Source organism: Adiantum capillus-veneris, chromosome 12 (genome assembly GCF_014529385.1).
Source record: "Adiantum capillus-veneris isolate H3 chromosome 12, ASM1452938v2, whole genome shotgun sequence".
Taxonomy (NCBI): Eukaryota; Viridiplantae; Streptophyta; class Polypodiopsida; order Polypodiales; family Pteridaceae; genus Adiantum; species Adiantum capillus-veneris.
In genome coordinates this window covers 108,612,887-108,629,543 of record NC_140942.1, presented here as the reverse complement: position 1 = coordinate 108,629,543, position 16,657 = coordinate 108,612,887, and the positions used below count along the sequence as shown (strand labels likewise).

General features: G+C 45.6%; 1 protein-coding gene across 8 annotated transcripts in view; it reads left to right on the top strand.

The window, feature by feature from the left end:
• The window catches only part of LOC147446300 (DNA polymerase eta-like), a 204,276-nt gene that overhangs the window by 131,353 nt on the left and 56,266 nt on the right, over positions 1-16,657 (top strand). For 5 of the 8 annotated variants that reach the window (XM_086525557.1, XM_086525558.1, XM_086525555.1 and 2 more), the window contains 3 exons: positions 1,876-2,040; positions 9,990-10,093; positions 10,170-10,289. In XM_086525557.1, the coding sequence (XP_086381683.1) occupies positions 1,876-2,040; positions 9,990-10,093; positions 10,170-10,289 (389 nt within the window). Of the gene's footprint in view, positions 1-27; positions 140-1,875; positions 2,041-9,989; positions 10,094-10,169; positions 10,290-16,657 lie in introns of those variants that run through there. The other 3 variants (XM_086525560.1, XM_086525559.1, XM_086525562.1) reach the window with 2 other exon arrangements.

Genomic DNA, 16,657 nt, shown 5'->3' with positions numbered 1-16,657 from the left:
AAACTGGTTTATGGCTTATGTCTGATTTTGTAGGCGTAATTGAGGGCGATTACAATTCTTTCAAGAGGGGGTTACGTCACAAATTGATGACGTGGCAAAAGTGTATGGACAACCCACTGACATGCTGAGGTGGACAATTGTACGGATTTTCGTGATTTTCGCTAGCTGCTTTTAGCCCAATGCTTTTGAGCTTGTGGCTTTTCATGTACTTGCTTTTGATTTTGAGGCCAAGGGCCTTTAAATAAGCCCATCTTTCACTCAGTTTTGTGCTGACGTGCCGGCCGTGTCGACTCTATTTTATGAAGTGTGATAAAGTTGTGAAGTATTTTAAGTAATTCTCTCGTGTATCGTGCCCGATTTCCGACTTGTGGTGCCCAAGTCTGTAACAGTGTTTCTACTGTCTTGTCAAGGTGACCTACTGGTGAGTAAAGTCAATGTCTTCTGAAGAATTGGTTTAATGTTCATTATTTGTTTTGTAGGCCTAATCGGGGGCGATTACTCTTCTCTTGGGGGGGAGGGGTTTATGTCACAAAGTGATGACGTGGTATACTTATACTGGAAGAGAGGAGGAAGAACCAAGCCTAACTAGGACCAAACTGGAGGACCAAAATTACATTGCAGGCTCTTAGATTTTTTCGCAGCAAATTGTGGGCCTGTATAGTGAGGGGATGACATACTAGTCACGCACATCTGAAGTGGCAAACTATACGGATGGCTGACGTGGCGCTTTTGAAGTTTACACTGGCAGAGCTTTTAGGCAGCCAGTTTTATGGATCAATTGAGTTTGGTGCTTTTTAGCACTTTTACAAAGAAATGTGGTTTTCAAAGTTGCTTTCGGGGGCTTTTTGGACCTGTGCCTATAAAAGAGAGGCCAGGGGTTCCATTAGGCCAAGCTGTGACTTGGTGGATGATTCATAGGGAGAGTGTGGGCTCTCCAATGGTTGTAAACTTTGCTCCACAACCAACCTGGTGCTACTAGAGAGCCTCCGCTTAAACTAGGGTGTAGGTAGATGTACACCAAATGTGGAGCTTTTGGTTTACTCCCAAATCCTAGAGTCTTTGGTTTACGTTAGATAACCAACAAAGAGAGGATTTAGGTTAATAGCATTTTATGCTGTGGCAGGTAGTGTCTAAAGCCTTTTTACAAGAAAAACATGCCCAGGCTTTCTTTCTTCCTTTTCGTTAATGTGGAAAACTTTGATGTTTGATTTTTTCGGTCAATGAAATAAAGAAATACCGCAAGGGGCGTCTAGTTGAGGGTTCAATGCTTTTGGAAGAGGAACTTTGCAACTCATTGTCTCTTGTCTGTTGTGTTCTCTTTCATGGTTATATTTATGGTTATATTGCCTTGTGGGTGACTACCATGGGTCTATACCTTGCACTTTCCTTCAAGGGTGAATCTGGGCTTATCCAACATTCATCTAGGTATATATATCTCTTTCAAGTTCTTCAAGTTTTTTGATTCTGTTCCATTTGGTATTGTTGAAGTGACTGCCTTGTCAGATGACTTGCCAGTTGCTGGGATGACAGAGCAGATACCGCAGTTGTACATTGATTTTCTCATAGGCCAAGCTTGGCCCCTAGAAGACATCAATAAAATCTCTCTCTCTCTCTCTCTCTCTCTCTCTCTCTTACTGATAAATATTAATTGGAGGTTCTATCTCAAACCCATATGATTTGAGTTTAGTAGCATCAAAGTTATCTAAAACCGTGCGCCAGGAGGATGAAAATCTATCTTTATTACATGGAGACTCTTTTTGAGTTGATTGATAGAGTTGACCTTACGTATTTTGCACTTTGGGCCTTGCTTCGTCAGAATTTTTAATGTTAAGTCTGCTGAATTTCTAATCCTCTCTTTTCTTTTGATGAAATTAGGTCGGTCAAGAATGGAGTATAACAGTTAAAGGCTGGCTATCAAGAAGTATTTTAGATCCCAAAGACCGCATGCTGGCTAATGGAGCTATTATTATAGCAGAACTTCGTAAGGCTGTTTTGACAGAGACTGGTTTCACATGTTCTGCAGGCATAGCACACAACAAGGTCCTTTCTCTTACAATTTCTTCTTCTATAACTGGCCACCAGTAGTGCATGCATGTCTGTGTATGTTCGCGCAGGCGTGCATGCATGCGTCTCTCTTTGTGTGTGTGTGTGTGTGTGTGTAAAAGAAGCACATCACTGATTCTTTATTACTTTGGCCCCTTGTAGGCACCGGAAAGGTGCCTACCTAGAGGGAAGTAAATGTGATACAACCACCAAAAGGCAAAGGACAAGGCTACCCAAAGGCATAGAATCTGCAAGGAGGTGAGGCTCAGTAGAAACTGAACAATTGAAATGTAACGCCCGTAGGCTAGAACAACTATAAACTGAAAAAAACCAATGGGAAAACCTCTACGAGTGAGGGTAAAAGTGCCCCGGGAACTAGATGGAGAGCTGAAGAGAGAGGACATCCACCAATGCTTCTGGAAAATACGCAGCTCAATGCTCTCGAGCGAAGAAACCTCCAAGTAAGTGGTAAGGGGCAGCTATGCTATCCAAGTCCGCTAGGCGACCAAGAAGAAACCGAAACGGTAGGAGGGAGGATGGCGAGAAGAAGTACCGAGGTCCGAAAGACACCTAAGAGAGCCGATGCTGAGCAAGGGGAACTCCACAGAAGCGCACCACAAAGCCATGCATGCATGCACAACACATAAGCACAAAAGATAACCTCACACTCACGCAAACCTACACACATAGAGTCAGATGACAGACATACTAGACACACATAGAAACACCAACCCTCACGCAGACAAACACTCGGTCTTACAAGTGCACGCATGTGTCATTGGACGCTGGCCCAACACTTGGGTGCTGTGAGATGGTGGCTATGGTCGGGTGGTTTGTCCGACACGTGTCTATAGGCGGTCGGTGTAGCCGGAAGATCCTCTTTGAGTGTACGTTTCATGGTATTGGAGCCGGCTTGGCTGTAGGAAGGACCATGTGCACACCTATGGATCTGTTTGAGTCGGATAACCTCAATTTTGTGTAATTTTTAATGACTAATTATTGAAATTACTGATTTTTCTTCTCGTCATAAGCATGCGGGTGAAAATTAATGCTCCTTTTGCTGATTTTTGGTGAAAATCAAAAGCTTTTTGGTTAATTTTGCTGATATTTGATGAAAAGCAACAAAATCACTCATTAATTTGCTGATTTATAATTAAATTCAGCATACAATACCTTTCTTAATCTCTCTCTGTATTCTTCTTCTATGCAAAGCCGAAAGAGAGAGAGAGAGAGAGAGAGAGAGAGAGAGGAGGAGGAGTTTTTACGTCGTAGGAAACTATCCCAAGAGACCTTAAAGATCTAGCCGACGAGGAGTTGAACTCAAGACCTGTTATTCAAGAGGGAAATGGCATAACCAATCTACCACACTTGGGTTATAGAAAGGTTATACCATTTTCCTCTTTTTATTAGCACACACACACACCGACACACACATGTGAGAAGAAGAGAGTTTTAACGTCGTAGGAAACTATTCCAAGAGACCTTAAAGATCTAGCCGACGAGGATTTGAACTCAAGACTGGTCATTCAAGAGGGAAATGGCATAACCAATCTACCGCACTTGGGTGATAGAAAGGTTATACCATTTTCCTCTTTTTATTACCACACCCACACCCACACCCACACCCACACACACACACCTGAGAAGAAGAGAGAGTTACCTCTCTCTGCTTGGTTCTCGAAGAGAGGTTGTTGTAGCGCGGGAAGACAAAGAGGGAAGCATTGCGCAAAAACGAAGAGGCAGAGCGATTGAAGGAACGCCAGCGTGGAGGGGAGGATGTGCATTGGCTCCATCGTGGAGGGCCCTTTGTGTGTTGGGCACAAGGGAGCACACGCTTAGCTCTATTTCTCTCTCTCTCCACGCGGTTTCTCCAGATTGAATCGCAGGTGCCAACGCAGAAGTCTCTTAAGTGAGTTTATTTAAATAAAAGTGGCCAGGACACTTTATATATATTTTTAAAGTAGGTATGAAACCTATAGTTATTAAAACTCACGTACAGAGACCGAGAAACTTTGCAAAAAGCTCACTTTTAACTCATCTGCTTCTCTCCTCTCTTCTCACGCTCTTGTGCTCCCGCCGTTACCTGCCTGCCTCCGAACGCTCACGCCGACGCGTAGAGCTCCTCAAAGTCCAATTTTTCACGAAGAAAAAGTACAAAAAAGGCCTATTTTCGCGTGAAAAAGTCTATTTTTTCGCCGAGTTTGTCATGGATTTCTCCAGCTTTGGTGCACAACCTGAAGATGCCCCAGGTAACACTCAAATTCCATTCACGCATGCTCAATGCATATATGCTCTGGAAAACACAAGTGTTCAGATGAACATTCGCTTGTGCTCTCTCAAAAGAGCTGTGCAAGGATTTAATGGCCATCTTGCTGCTCTCAAAAATACCACTCAATCTACGATTGTGCGTATGTCTGAGAACGATACCCATCTCCAATAATTATGGACGCAGATTGCTGCTCGGACGCTCACAGGGTGGTCCTACTGTAACAATTCCGTACAAGACTATCAATTTCTCAAGGGAAGAGAAAGACTGTACGGAACTAATTGTAAATAATTGGCTTCACGAGTGGACTACGTACTTTGACCTCCATGGAGTGCATGATGAACGAAGGATTCAGACAATTCCTCTCTTTTTGCGCAGGAAGGCGCTTACCTGGTGCTGTGATATGTCAAAAAAGTCTACTGTGTCGGCTGATTTTTGCTTGAAGTTCAAGAAGGATTTCGCAAAAATGGATCCTTTGAAAGCCTTTGCAAAGTTGTAGAGTCTTCGATAAAAAATCTTTCTTTTGATAAGTATAAAACAACTTTGAAAGAAGCGCTTACCTTTTGTAAGGTAGACTCTACGCATGGTGTGTACATGTATCTGCTGGGTCTGCATGAGGACTACCGTTGGGCCTTCGACTGACGTGGAGGATGCGGTGGCAAAGGCCAAAACGGTCCATTTGATAAATGGAGCGAATTATGAGAAGAAAAGAGGTTTTGATCACCAATCGAGCGAGGGCACTTCGAGGAAGAGGCACCGATTCCGGCAAAGGTCCAAATCGCCGTCGAGACCTTGTCTGAGACACCACCTCTCGTGACGCTCAAGAGAAGAAGAAAGCCAAGAATGTTGTCATTGCCGATGCACTGAAAAAGGGAGCTTGTTTTGGTTGTGGCCAGACGGGCCACCAAATTAAAGACCGTCCCAAGAAAAAGACCAAGAAACCACAAGGACGTCCTTCGGTTCAAATTCACGAGATCTCAGGTAACGCTAATGTTATTTAAGTTGAAATCCATCACTTAGCGCAGAGTTCATGCTCTAATTGTACTTTTAGCACCGAAGTGTGTGATAAGCACGATCTTCTCCGTTTTCTTGGAAAGACTACGGTTAAGACGTGACTGTGCTCCTTGATAATGAAAGCTCACGTAATTTTATGGATGCAAAGTTGGTACAGAAACTGCGGCTGCAAACATGGGACAGTGACCATGAGTATCGCGTGACGATGGCTCGTGGAGAGGATACAGATGAATGGAATCAGATGGTTCCTGATTTGACGCTCGAGTAGCTGATTACAAAGAAAATCAGGATTTCTATATCATACGCCTAGATAGAGCACATGTTATCTTAGGAATTCAATGGTTTTATGATAAACAAGATACATATACATTGCATATAGAATATGTACATCACTCTCTTGTTTTTGTTAAACAAGACATTCCTCATGTGTCTATTTCACTTTGTAATCAAATTTCTGTAAATAATGGGTTTGCAATACCAATTCTTGCTGCTTTGGAAATGTTAAGGTTAAAGTATTTTGATGTCGACTTTTATCAGTGTATACCATCTGCGTGGTTTGGTTCATTCGTACTTGGTCCTTCAGTCACTGAATTTTGTAAAAATGTTTTGTGTTCTTTTGTTAAATTGTGGAATTATGATGAATCCGTGTTATGTTTGTGATCAAGGTGATCTCAGAGGCCGGAAGGCTAGATGGGTTGAGCTTATGCAAGAGTTTGACTTTGAGATCCGTTATAGAAAAGGATCCATCGATCGAGTTGCCGACACACTCAGCTGGATTCCTAAGGTTAATGCCTTGTCTATGGCTGAAATCTTGACGGATTTCTATCTTTCTCTCCGAGGGCTATGTCGTTTCGACAAAATATAAAACGAGGTCAAAGTAGGGCATGACTTGCATAGAGGCTTGGTTGATTCGGAGACCCAAATGAGTCGTGCTGGAGAGACGAGACAGCGACAATGTTCCATTAGAGGTGGACTATTGTTTAGAAATGGAAAAGGCCGCATGCCAGAAATCGATGAGGTTTGACAAAGAATTTTGTTCAAATGCCATGATGTTTCTAGTGCTGGGCACCAAGGCATTGAGAGAACTTTAGCATTGGTCAAACGATATTTCTATTGGCCAAGGATGCACTCTTGCAAAGAGAACTATGTGAAGAGATGCACACAGTGTTAGGTCAATAAGGCAGAGCGCCTTAGAAAAGCTGGCCTGCTACATCCATTGGAAACCCTTGATGCCAAGTGGCAGAGTATTTTTATGGATTTTATTGTTGGTTTTCCAAATACTAGTCGTGGCAACGATGCCAGTTGGGTTGTGGTTGATCGACTCACAAAAATGGTAAAGTTTATACCAACAAAGTCGACAATAATAAATCCATTAGTTGATGGTTTTATTTGTCGATCAACTTTATAAGTTATATGGTGTGCCAAAAGATACCGTCAGTGATTGAGATACTAAGTTCACTGGGTGATTTTGACGAGGTGTGTTTGTCTATCTTTGGACGAAGTTGAGTATGTCGTCCTCTGATCATCCCGAGTCCGATGGCAAACTGAAAGGATGAATCAGACATTGGAGGACATGTTGAGGGCTTATGTCTCTCTCCCAGCAGTTTGATTGGGAAAGTTACCTTCCACAATTAGAGTTTGCCTATAATAGTAGCAAGTATTCTTCTATTCGATTTAGTCCATTCATGTTGATGTATGGATGATTTGAGCCTAAATCCTCTATTGCTATTGGCTTAGAGAAAGTCAAAGATTGCCGAGCTCATGATTTCTTGTATAATATGCAAGAAATGCTTGAATTGGCTAAGGATATTTTAAGGACAGCTCGTGATCGAGTTACCACTTATACTAATGAAAATATATCTCCAAGGACTCTAGATGTGGGACAATGGGTCTATCTGAAGATACCCAAGGATTCCAAGACTATGTGAACTGGAAAACATTATAAGCTTTTAGCTAGATTTTGTGGTCCGTTCGTGATCACAAAGAAAATTGGATAAGTGGCTCTTCCTCTGGATGTTAGTATACATCTTGTGTTTCATGTCAGCTGCCTGCAAGAAAAATTAGGTGAAGCCAACACTGTTGTACCTATCGAGGAAATTGTGGCAAGAAATGTAAATCGAGTATATTCCTCAAGAATCAGAGGCTATTCTAGATCATTGTACCTATCATTCATGCCGAAGTGCTTATGATGAGTATTTATTACATGGAAGGGTCAATCTGAAAGGTTTGCTACTTGGGAATCAGAGCTTTGAAAGCTCAATATCCCCACTTCATTGATGAGGACATCAATGGTTCTTAAGGGAGGAAGTATGTTATGTCCTTCCTACAGGAGAGGGGATCTAGTCTAAGGCACCGCCAGATGGGTGTCTAGTGTCCGAGCGAACGTAGTGTGAACTCGGCGGATGTGGCCGGTCACTTTTATGTAAGGAGGCCAAGGCCTCATTTGTAACTATCGACCCCCACTAGCAGAGTGCCAGTGGTTAGCCCGTGCGGCTAGGAGTGCGCGAGGTCACCTCGAGGAGAGTTAGGCCGGGTGGTATGGGACGCTCGGTCTTATAGGTGTGCCCTACGTCCTCGGACACTGGCCTAGCACGGGGTGCTACCGGATGGTGGCTATGGTCGAGGTTCGTGTAGCTGGGAGATCCTCTCTGAGTGTTCGTTTCATCAGCCCTCGAGGGACTATCTAAAAAGGGGAAGTGTGTACCAAAAGTGGTGTCCTTAGCTAAGGTTGTCCCTCCTTAGCTAGGCGGCTTGTGGAAAAAGCACTGCTAAGAAATCTTTGAGCTGCTGAGTACCCTGCCACCTAAGCTGGCGAGGCGACGACTAGTGAGGGATGGGAGGAGGTGGAAGCGATGGTCGAGTCGACGGGTGGGGGGGTGGGGAGCTCTGGCGGTGGCAAGGCTGAAGTGGATGGAGTCTCCTCTAGGATATTTGGCTTTAGAGGATCGAATCAGTGAACCCAATGCTGCTAGCCTGTTGTAGGTCGGCCAACAGGGGGGCTTGTTGGGCGTGCATGCTCCTGGCAACGACAGCCATGCACTTGCAATAAGCCATCAATTGACTAGGCGCTAGTCTCTGAGGAGGGTGCTAGCTAGTGCACCCCGAGTCTCTTTTTGTTGTGCCTGGCCAGCCTTGGTAGGTTGAGTCTGTGGCGCGGGTCGGGTTCTTCTGTAGGGACAGGCCTTCGCAAGATGGCCAACCTGTCTGCATATGAAGCATTGGTTTGGGAGTCATAGCTGATGCTATAAGCAAAAAGAGTATAGTAGGGGCCATCGTAACCTCTACTATCTCTTTGATACCTCATTGTTGAGAGTATGCCTCAAGATTCATTTTTCAAGAATATTCAAGATTTTGCATAATCGAACGGAGCAGGAATGACAGATCAAAAAAGGCTTTCACATAGAAGATAGCGATCTCTACTTCAACAATTATCTTTTTTATCCCTAATGATGAAGCTATTAAGCTTCAGCTACTGCAAGATGCACATGACATCCCTATTGCAGGTCATCTAGGTTACATTAAAGCTTATGCGGAACCCTCCACCACTCACCTTATGCAGTAGGCAGGAGAGAGTGGGTGTCCCGACCCAAAACGCGTACCATAGGTATACTTGCTGTCTTGGCAACGACTGAAGCTACCGTGCGTGGGGTCTCCAAGAGTGTCCCAATCTCGGAACCAATCCTGGATAATAGCGAAAAGTACTCTCTCCTCAAGCCGGAGAAATAGATTGAGATAGGCAAATCTGCTTCCTTGACAAGAGCATTAGAGACTAGGTCGAAACCATGGCACCACTGTCAAAAATGAGCCTTGACTGCTCGGATGGCCAGTGGGCTCATTGAAATGACCTTGGTCACCATTTCGGGAGTCTCAAACTCGATCAAGTAGTATCCTCGCCCGAAGAATTGTATGTCGATAATCTTTCCTGCCTCTGAGAGAAGGCGGGCTTGGAGGAGATCATGCTTGTTGCCTTTTCTGGGTCGCGTGCCGTTAATCTTGCAGATGACAAAAGTGACTTGAAGGCGCTCCATGTCTGCTACAAGGCTCGCTTGCTCCGTCGGCGAGAGAGCAAGTCGGATGGTGGGCTCTGCAGGGTCGGGCGAAAGGGCTTTGTCTGAGTCCCTCTAAGGTGAGGTAGGAGCCTCCATCTGTGTTTGAAGCCGAAGGCATCGATGTCGAGGATAGTGCTGCAAACACACCTACACACACACACACACACACACACACTCCACTCCCCTCCACAAGAGAAGGGCGAGAGGAGGTGGGAAGGCCAGGGTGGGAATGCGGCAGTGGGAGGAAGGTTGGAAGCATACTGCAATGAGGAGGCGGGCTGAATGGGGCTGGGGCTAAGCAGGGGCGGGCGTAGGATGAGGTCGCGAGGGCAAAAGGCTTGGGGGGGGGGGGCTTGCACACGTGAGGGGAGGGCGGCAGGGGAGGCAAGCGTAGGCTTCAGCGAGCTCTGCTTGCTAGGTTCCTGCCATGTAGAATTTCAGTTACTCTACAATTTGTTCTAAAATATCATTGAATGTTTCTTATCATGTTATGTGACTATGGTGGGTTACTGTCTTTGCGCACTCTCTTGGCAGCTTGTGTACATGCATGGCAGAAACCAAGATTTGGAGTATTTACTCAACTCATTCACCACATATTCCCGACTAATGCTTTGCAGATGCTAGCCAAGCTTGCAAGTGGGATGCATAAACCAGCACAACAGACTGTTGTCCCTTCATTGTCAGTAACAGCATTACTTGCAGCATTGCCAGTAAAGAAGATGTAAGTTCCACTTCATGAAGTATTGCAAGGAATATTGCAAAAGGATGTAATTTTGAAGCCAAATTTATTGTTTCAGGAAACAACTTGGAGGAAAGCTTGGAGATTCACTGAAAAATGATTTACATATTTCATTCGTTGGAGATCTGTTGCAGCTCTCAGAAACAAGATTACAGGACCTTTATGGTGTCAATACAGGGTAATCTATTTTGCTGCTGAAGTTTGTGAATGTGCTAAAAAAAATGTTCACTCTTACCAGTAGGCTTCAGAAAACTGTAGGATATTGGGTAATTGTTAGGTCTTCAAATTGATTTTCCTCATCATTTTTAAGCTCCCAAGGCGGTATCTTTAAAGTTTCCTTTAGTCTAATCGAACTAAGTGATGCTAGAGTGGAATCATAAAAGGGGGAAATACAAATAGGCTACCAGTCGCCGACAATATGTGACTACTGCATAGCAAGACCCCTAGTCACTGCTTGTTTGAAGGCCGTTGCTGCTACTGTAGCAGCATCCCGCTTCATCTTGCATCCTTTCTGCCGCTATTGCACAGCACACCCCTACCTGCACACATCACCCAGAACAATTTTTGCACACAGCCATTCTAACACTTGCACAATAAGCACATTCGCTACACACTCATTGTCGTGCAGTCCAGCATTTTTTGGGCACGAGTTGGCAGGGCCTCAGCTGGTTCGTTGAGGCAGGGAGGTTCACAATTCACAGAGAAGTGTGGTCACCAGAAGGCCAAACAAGTGCTTGAGATGTCCGATGATGGGTCATCTGGTGAAGGATTGTCCCAAGTGCTGGCCACAGAGGTAGTTTGGGTCTCAGGAGAGCCCGATCCTCTGAACAACAGTAGACCAGCAGAGCTCTGATCAGTAGCAGGGCATTGTGCGACAGCATGATCGAGAGCAGAGGGGTTAGAGTCAGCAGCAGTGGTCAGCAGAGATAAAGGCAGGCTGGCAGGAAGGGACAAGGCAAGCCTGTTCTTGTTTAGAGATGGGTAGTGAGACAGCTGTTGAGCCTCTAGATAGGCTGCCTAATGAGAAGCTACCAGCCAAGGAGCTAGAGACTCGGTCAGAGCAGATGAATCAGCAGTCAGATCGAGGAGCCCTCTAGAGCTCTTAGAACGGAAGTCGAAGGCATTGCAGGATCAGCTGAGATGCCTTTTTCTCCAATTCAGTAGTCATTCGACCCTTTGGAGATCTTGTCACAGGTTCCTCTTGCAGTAGGCAATATTATGAGACAGTAGAATATAGTCTCTCCTCATTTACTAGAGGAGGTTGACTATTTGTTGGGCTTTACATCACCATTAGATGTTCCATTATCCATGTGGTTATCAGCCCACTTATATGATGTAGGATCAGCTGAGATGCCTTTTTCTCCAATTCAGTAGTCATTCAACCATGTGGAGATCTTGTCACAGGTTCCTCTTGCAGTAGGCAATATTGTGAGACAGTAGAATATAGTCTCTCCTCATTTACTAGAGGAGGTTGACTATTTGGTGGGCTTTACATCACCATTATCTGTTCCATTACCCATGTGGTTATCAGCCCACTTATATGATGTAGGGCCGTCCAGATCTTGAAACTTGAGAGATGAGCCATTACGTGTTGACATTTTCTTTATATAGTAGTAACAAGAAGCGGTGTTTCTTGCCAGAAGAAACAGACCGGTCGTTTCCCGCCATTTCGGACCGGGAGAAACGTCGTTTCTGACCTTTTTTCACTTTTTGGGGGGGGGGGGGGGGGGGGGGGTGGGGGTGGGGGTGGTTAACTCTCTCTATCCCCTTTTATTCTGCAATTAATTTTTTACCTATGTTTCCATTTTATGCGCCTTTGCTTCTATGTATACAGATTCTGCACTCTATGTGTTTATTGCTCTCTCTCTCTCTCTCTCTCTCTCTCTCTCTCTCTCTAGGGTGCTATGGCATTAGTTTAGGATCCCGCAGTATTTATATTTTGTTATCCTAGTTTAATTTATTTTGTTTTATTTTGTTAATCTGACTTTGTATCAGATACACCGCATTGTAACTTTCTGGTCTCATAGGTCACTTTGGCCTTTTTTGAAGACGTTAATATAACATTTCATTTCATTCTCTCTCTCTCTCTCTCTCTCTCTCTCTCTCTCTCTCGTCGGATAGATCTTCGAGGTCTCTTGGGATAGTTTCCTACCACATTAAATCCTCTTCTTCTCGTGTGTGTGTGTGGGGGTGTGAGTGTGTTAATAAAAAGAGGAAAACGGTATACCCTTTCTCTATCACCCAAGTGTGGTAGATTGGTTATGCCACTTCCCTCTTGAATGACAGGTCTTGAGTTCAACTCTCGTCGGATAGATCTTCGAGGTCTCTCGGGATAGTTTCCTACGACGTTAAAATCCTCTTCTTCTCGTGTGTGTGTGTGTGGGTGTGGGTGTGTGAGTGTGTTAATAAAAAGAGGAAAACGGTATAACCTTTCTCTATCACCCAAGTGTGGTAGATTGGTTATGCCACTTCCCTCTTGAATAACAGGCCTTGAGTTCAACTCTCGTTGGATAGATCTTCGTTGGGATAGTTTCCTACGACGTTAAAATCCTCTTCTTCTCGTGTGTGTGTGTGTGTGTGTGTGTGGGTGTGTGAGTGTGTTGATAAAAAGAGGAAAACGGTATAACCTTTCTCTATCACCCAAGTGTGGTAGATTGGTTATGCCACTTCCCTCTTGAATAACAGGTCTTGAGTTCAACTCTCGTCCGATAGATCTTTGAGGTCTCTTGGGATAGTTTCCTACGACGTTAAAATCCTCTTCTTCTTCTTCTCCTCCTCTCCTCTCTCTCTCTCTCTCTCTCTCTCTCTCTCTCTCTCTCTCTCTCTCCCCCCCCCCCCCCCGCCGCGAGATGATGGCTCACGAAGTTGCGTTCATCCGAGCAGACCTTGCTCTTGATCCTCCCATGTACCACATTCTACACCCCCCTATTAGCACAAGATGGAGCTAGCTAGGTTGATGCACTGCATGGTTGTACTACCCTAAGCATATAGACCTGCACACATCCCTAGTACTAGAGCTCCATCCCCCCCCCCCCCCCCCCCCCCCCCCCCCCCCCCCCCCCTGCCATAGATCCCATCATACACCAAGGTTTTCTCTTTATTTTGTACGAGTTTGGATTGTTTTGTCTTTTTAGATAGATGGAAGACATACACACATGTATACTTGATTTGTCTCATAGGCCAACTTCGGCCTCACATAGACGCTAAGAAATCTCTCTCTCTCTCTCTCTCTCTCTCTCTCTCTCTCTCTCTCATAGCATTGACCAATCTAAGATCCCATAGCATATATCTTTGTTTTGTACTGTTGTTAGGTTATTTTGTTACTCTGACTTTGTATCAGATCCACCACCTTGTAACTTTCTGGTCTCATAGGTCACTATGGCCTTTTTAAGACGTTAATATAACATTTCATTTCATTTCTCTCTCTCTCTCTCTCTCTCTCTCTCTCTCTCTCTCTCTCTCTCTCTCTCTCTCTCTCTCTCGGGATAGTTTCCTACGACGTTAAAACTCTCTTCTTCTCGGGTGTGTGTGTGGGTGTGAGTGTGTGTGCTAATAAAAAGAGGAAAATGGTATAACCTTTCTATCACCCAAGTGTGGTAGATTGGTCATGCCATTTCCCTCTTGAATAACAGGTCTTGAGTTCAACTCTCCTCGTCGGCTAGATCTTTAAGGTCTCTTGGGATAGTTTCCTACGACGTTAAAACTCTCTTCTTCTCGGGTGTGTGTGTGGGTGTGAGTGTGTGTGCTAATAAAAAGAGGAAAATGGTATAACCTTTCTATCACCCAAGTGTGGTAGATTGGTTATGCCATTTCCCTCTTGAATAACAGGTCTTGAGTTCAACTCTCCTCGTTGGCTAGATCTTTAAGGTCTCTTGGGATAGTTTCCTACGACGATAAAACTCTCTTCTTCTCAGGTGTGTGTGTGGGTGTGAGTGTGTGTGCTAATAAAAAGAGGAAAATGGTATAACCTTTCTATCACCCAAGTGTGGTAGATTGGTTATGCCATTTCCCTCTTGAATAACAGGTCTTGAGTTCAACTCTCCTCGTCGGCTAGATCTTTAAGGTCTCTTGGGATAGTTTCCTACGATGTTAAAACTCTCTTCTTCTTCTTCTTCTTCTCTCTGGCTGCTGCAAGCTATGGCGCACCCTACGCAGGTACAGCAGACCAAGAGGTAGGGTTCGCACAGGTACAACAGGCCCGAAATTAGGGTTCGCGCAAGTACAGCACGCCCAAAATTAGCGTTCGCGCAGGTGAATTCCCTATGTATTCCTTGCTCGGTCTGCAGCCTCTCTCTCTCTCTCTCTCTCTCTCTCTCTCTTACTTCCAGTACTCACTGGATGCACCCTCTCTGACTCTTACACAGTCCGAGATCACTAGGCTCATCCGCCAAGACTTGACTCAGCTAGACACCAAGAGGACATGGATATAGCCAGCACAGAAGCTGGGCACGAAGATGGCTTTCTACAGAGAGCATCTCCTCCAGCTTACGGTTGATGGTTTTGTGACGAGGCCCAGATACATGGACACCCACTTGTCTCATGGGATATGATGTGCTATTGGCCAAATACGCACATCTTCACACCAGCTGCGGATCGAGACTGGGAGATACCAACAGAGGCCAGGACATGCCCCTGTGTGACATCGAGCGTGAGACAGAGTTGCACTATACATGCCACTGCCCCGTCTACTACGAGATACGAGGCCGCTTCCATTGCTTGTTCAGAGAGGGCTTTGGACCATTCTCAAGAGTCATGCAGTACGAGGATCAGAGATGCTTGGGTTTGTTTTTGCTCGAGCTATGCAGACACAGGGAGAGCCTGATGAGAGGAGAGACTAGCCAGTCTCAGAGACAGATCACAGATTTCTTTAGAGCTGCCACTGGACACCCGGAGGAGTTACTACCACAGCAGAGCTCGTCGTCTCACACCAGAGGCACACTGATCGACCGAGCAATTGAGCTGGGGAGATCCAGACGCCCACGACTGCAGAGGACTACACAGCATCGGCGGAGGCTGCATTAGAGGATTCAGATCACTTTGGCTCGACATGCACGACGCCCGGTCAGACTACTGACCATGGAGGAGATTGATGAGATCCGCCAGCGACCGATGCTGGATCTCTTGTGATCTAGCTATCCCAACTAGTTGCTTAGTTCACACCTAGTAGTTTAGGATTCCATAGTATTTTATTTTATTTTTATTGTGACATTTGTCATTTCATTTTTGTCATCTTGTTACTCTGACTCTGACTTTGTATCAGATCCACCACATTGTAACTTTCTGGTCTCATAGGTCACTTTGGCCTTTTGAAGACGTCAATATAACATTTCATTTCTCTCTCTCTCTCTCTCTCTCTCTCTCTCTCTCTCTCTCTCTCTCTCTCTCTCTCTCTCCCGCGCGTTGATGGCTGCTGCAAGCTATGCGCGTTGATGGCTGCTGGTTTGTAGCGTGCTCACCTGCTGTTGCTGCTGCAGCGAATAGCTTGGGGCTGCGTCCTCTTCAACATCAGTCGAAGTAGCAAGCAACAGGGCGGTGCCCTCAGTTCTATCGGGTTCGGGGCAGCAGGCAGCAAGGCTGCGCCTATACCAGGCAAGTCGTAGGTACGCAAGCGATAGGCCTTTTCCCTTTGTGGGGGATTTGAGCAGGCTGAACAGCAGGGCCGCGAACTAACCCTGCAAGCGGGCCGCGTGCTATTGTATTGCCTGAACAGCAGCAGCGTTTGGAGCAGACCCTGTTGGGCTGCGTCTCTTGATTCGAGCAGAGGGGACAGGCCTGTTGCTAAACAGCGGGTGCAAGGCCCCTCTTTCCACTACTGGTGTCCATTGCAGGTGCCCATAGAGGGCTGATAATGCATTGTACCCCCAAGGGGTTGTGGTTGACTGCATACTCCACCTGGTCTCAGCTGAGCCAGAGTGTCGAGACTTTTTGAGGATTCAGCCGGTCTCCCGAATGGGGCCTGAGCCCACATTTTGTACCTTTTTGGCAAGGGTGAGCTGCGGTGCTCCGATCCCCTACTGTATCCCTTTTTTGAGTCAGAAGTGCAGATTGTACTTTTGATGGAGGTAATGACTGCTTCGCCGGTGTGTAAGCCCCATCCGAAGGCAACCTTTGTGCTTACAAACAAGCGGATTACACAAATGGAGAGGGAGATGAAAGACTGGAAAGCAGATATGGAGGGATGGTGGAAAGAGAAGGCCAACCTTCTTCAAATGTTACTCAACGAAGGCGCGCAGTGGAAGAAAGAGAAAGAGGACCTGCACGCAGAGCTACAAGCACTTAAGGCGGACTCCAAAGCACTTAAAGAAGAGGTCTCAGCTCTCAAGCGAGAACTTGTTGATAGAGCGAGCAGTGGACTGGAGGAGGGGGAATTCCAGCCTTCGGTAGTAGAGGAAATCAATGTCATCAAAGAGCAGGTACGGATGATCAAAGGGGAGGAGAAACAAAAGATGGTAAAGACGTCTTCGTGGATGGATGTGATCACGAAAACGCAAAAGAAGGCGGATGAGGCCGAGAAGAGACGCCGTTCGGGGAGCATGCCCCAAAACA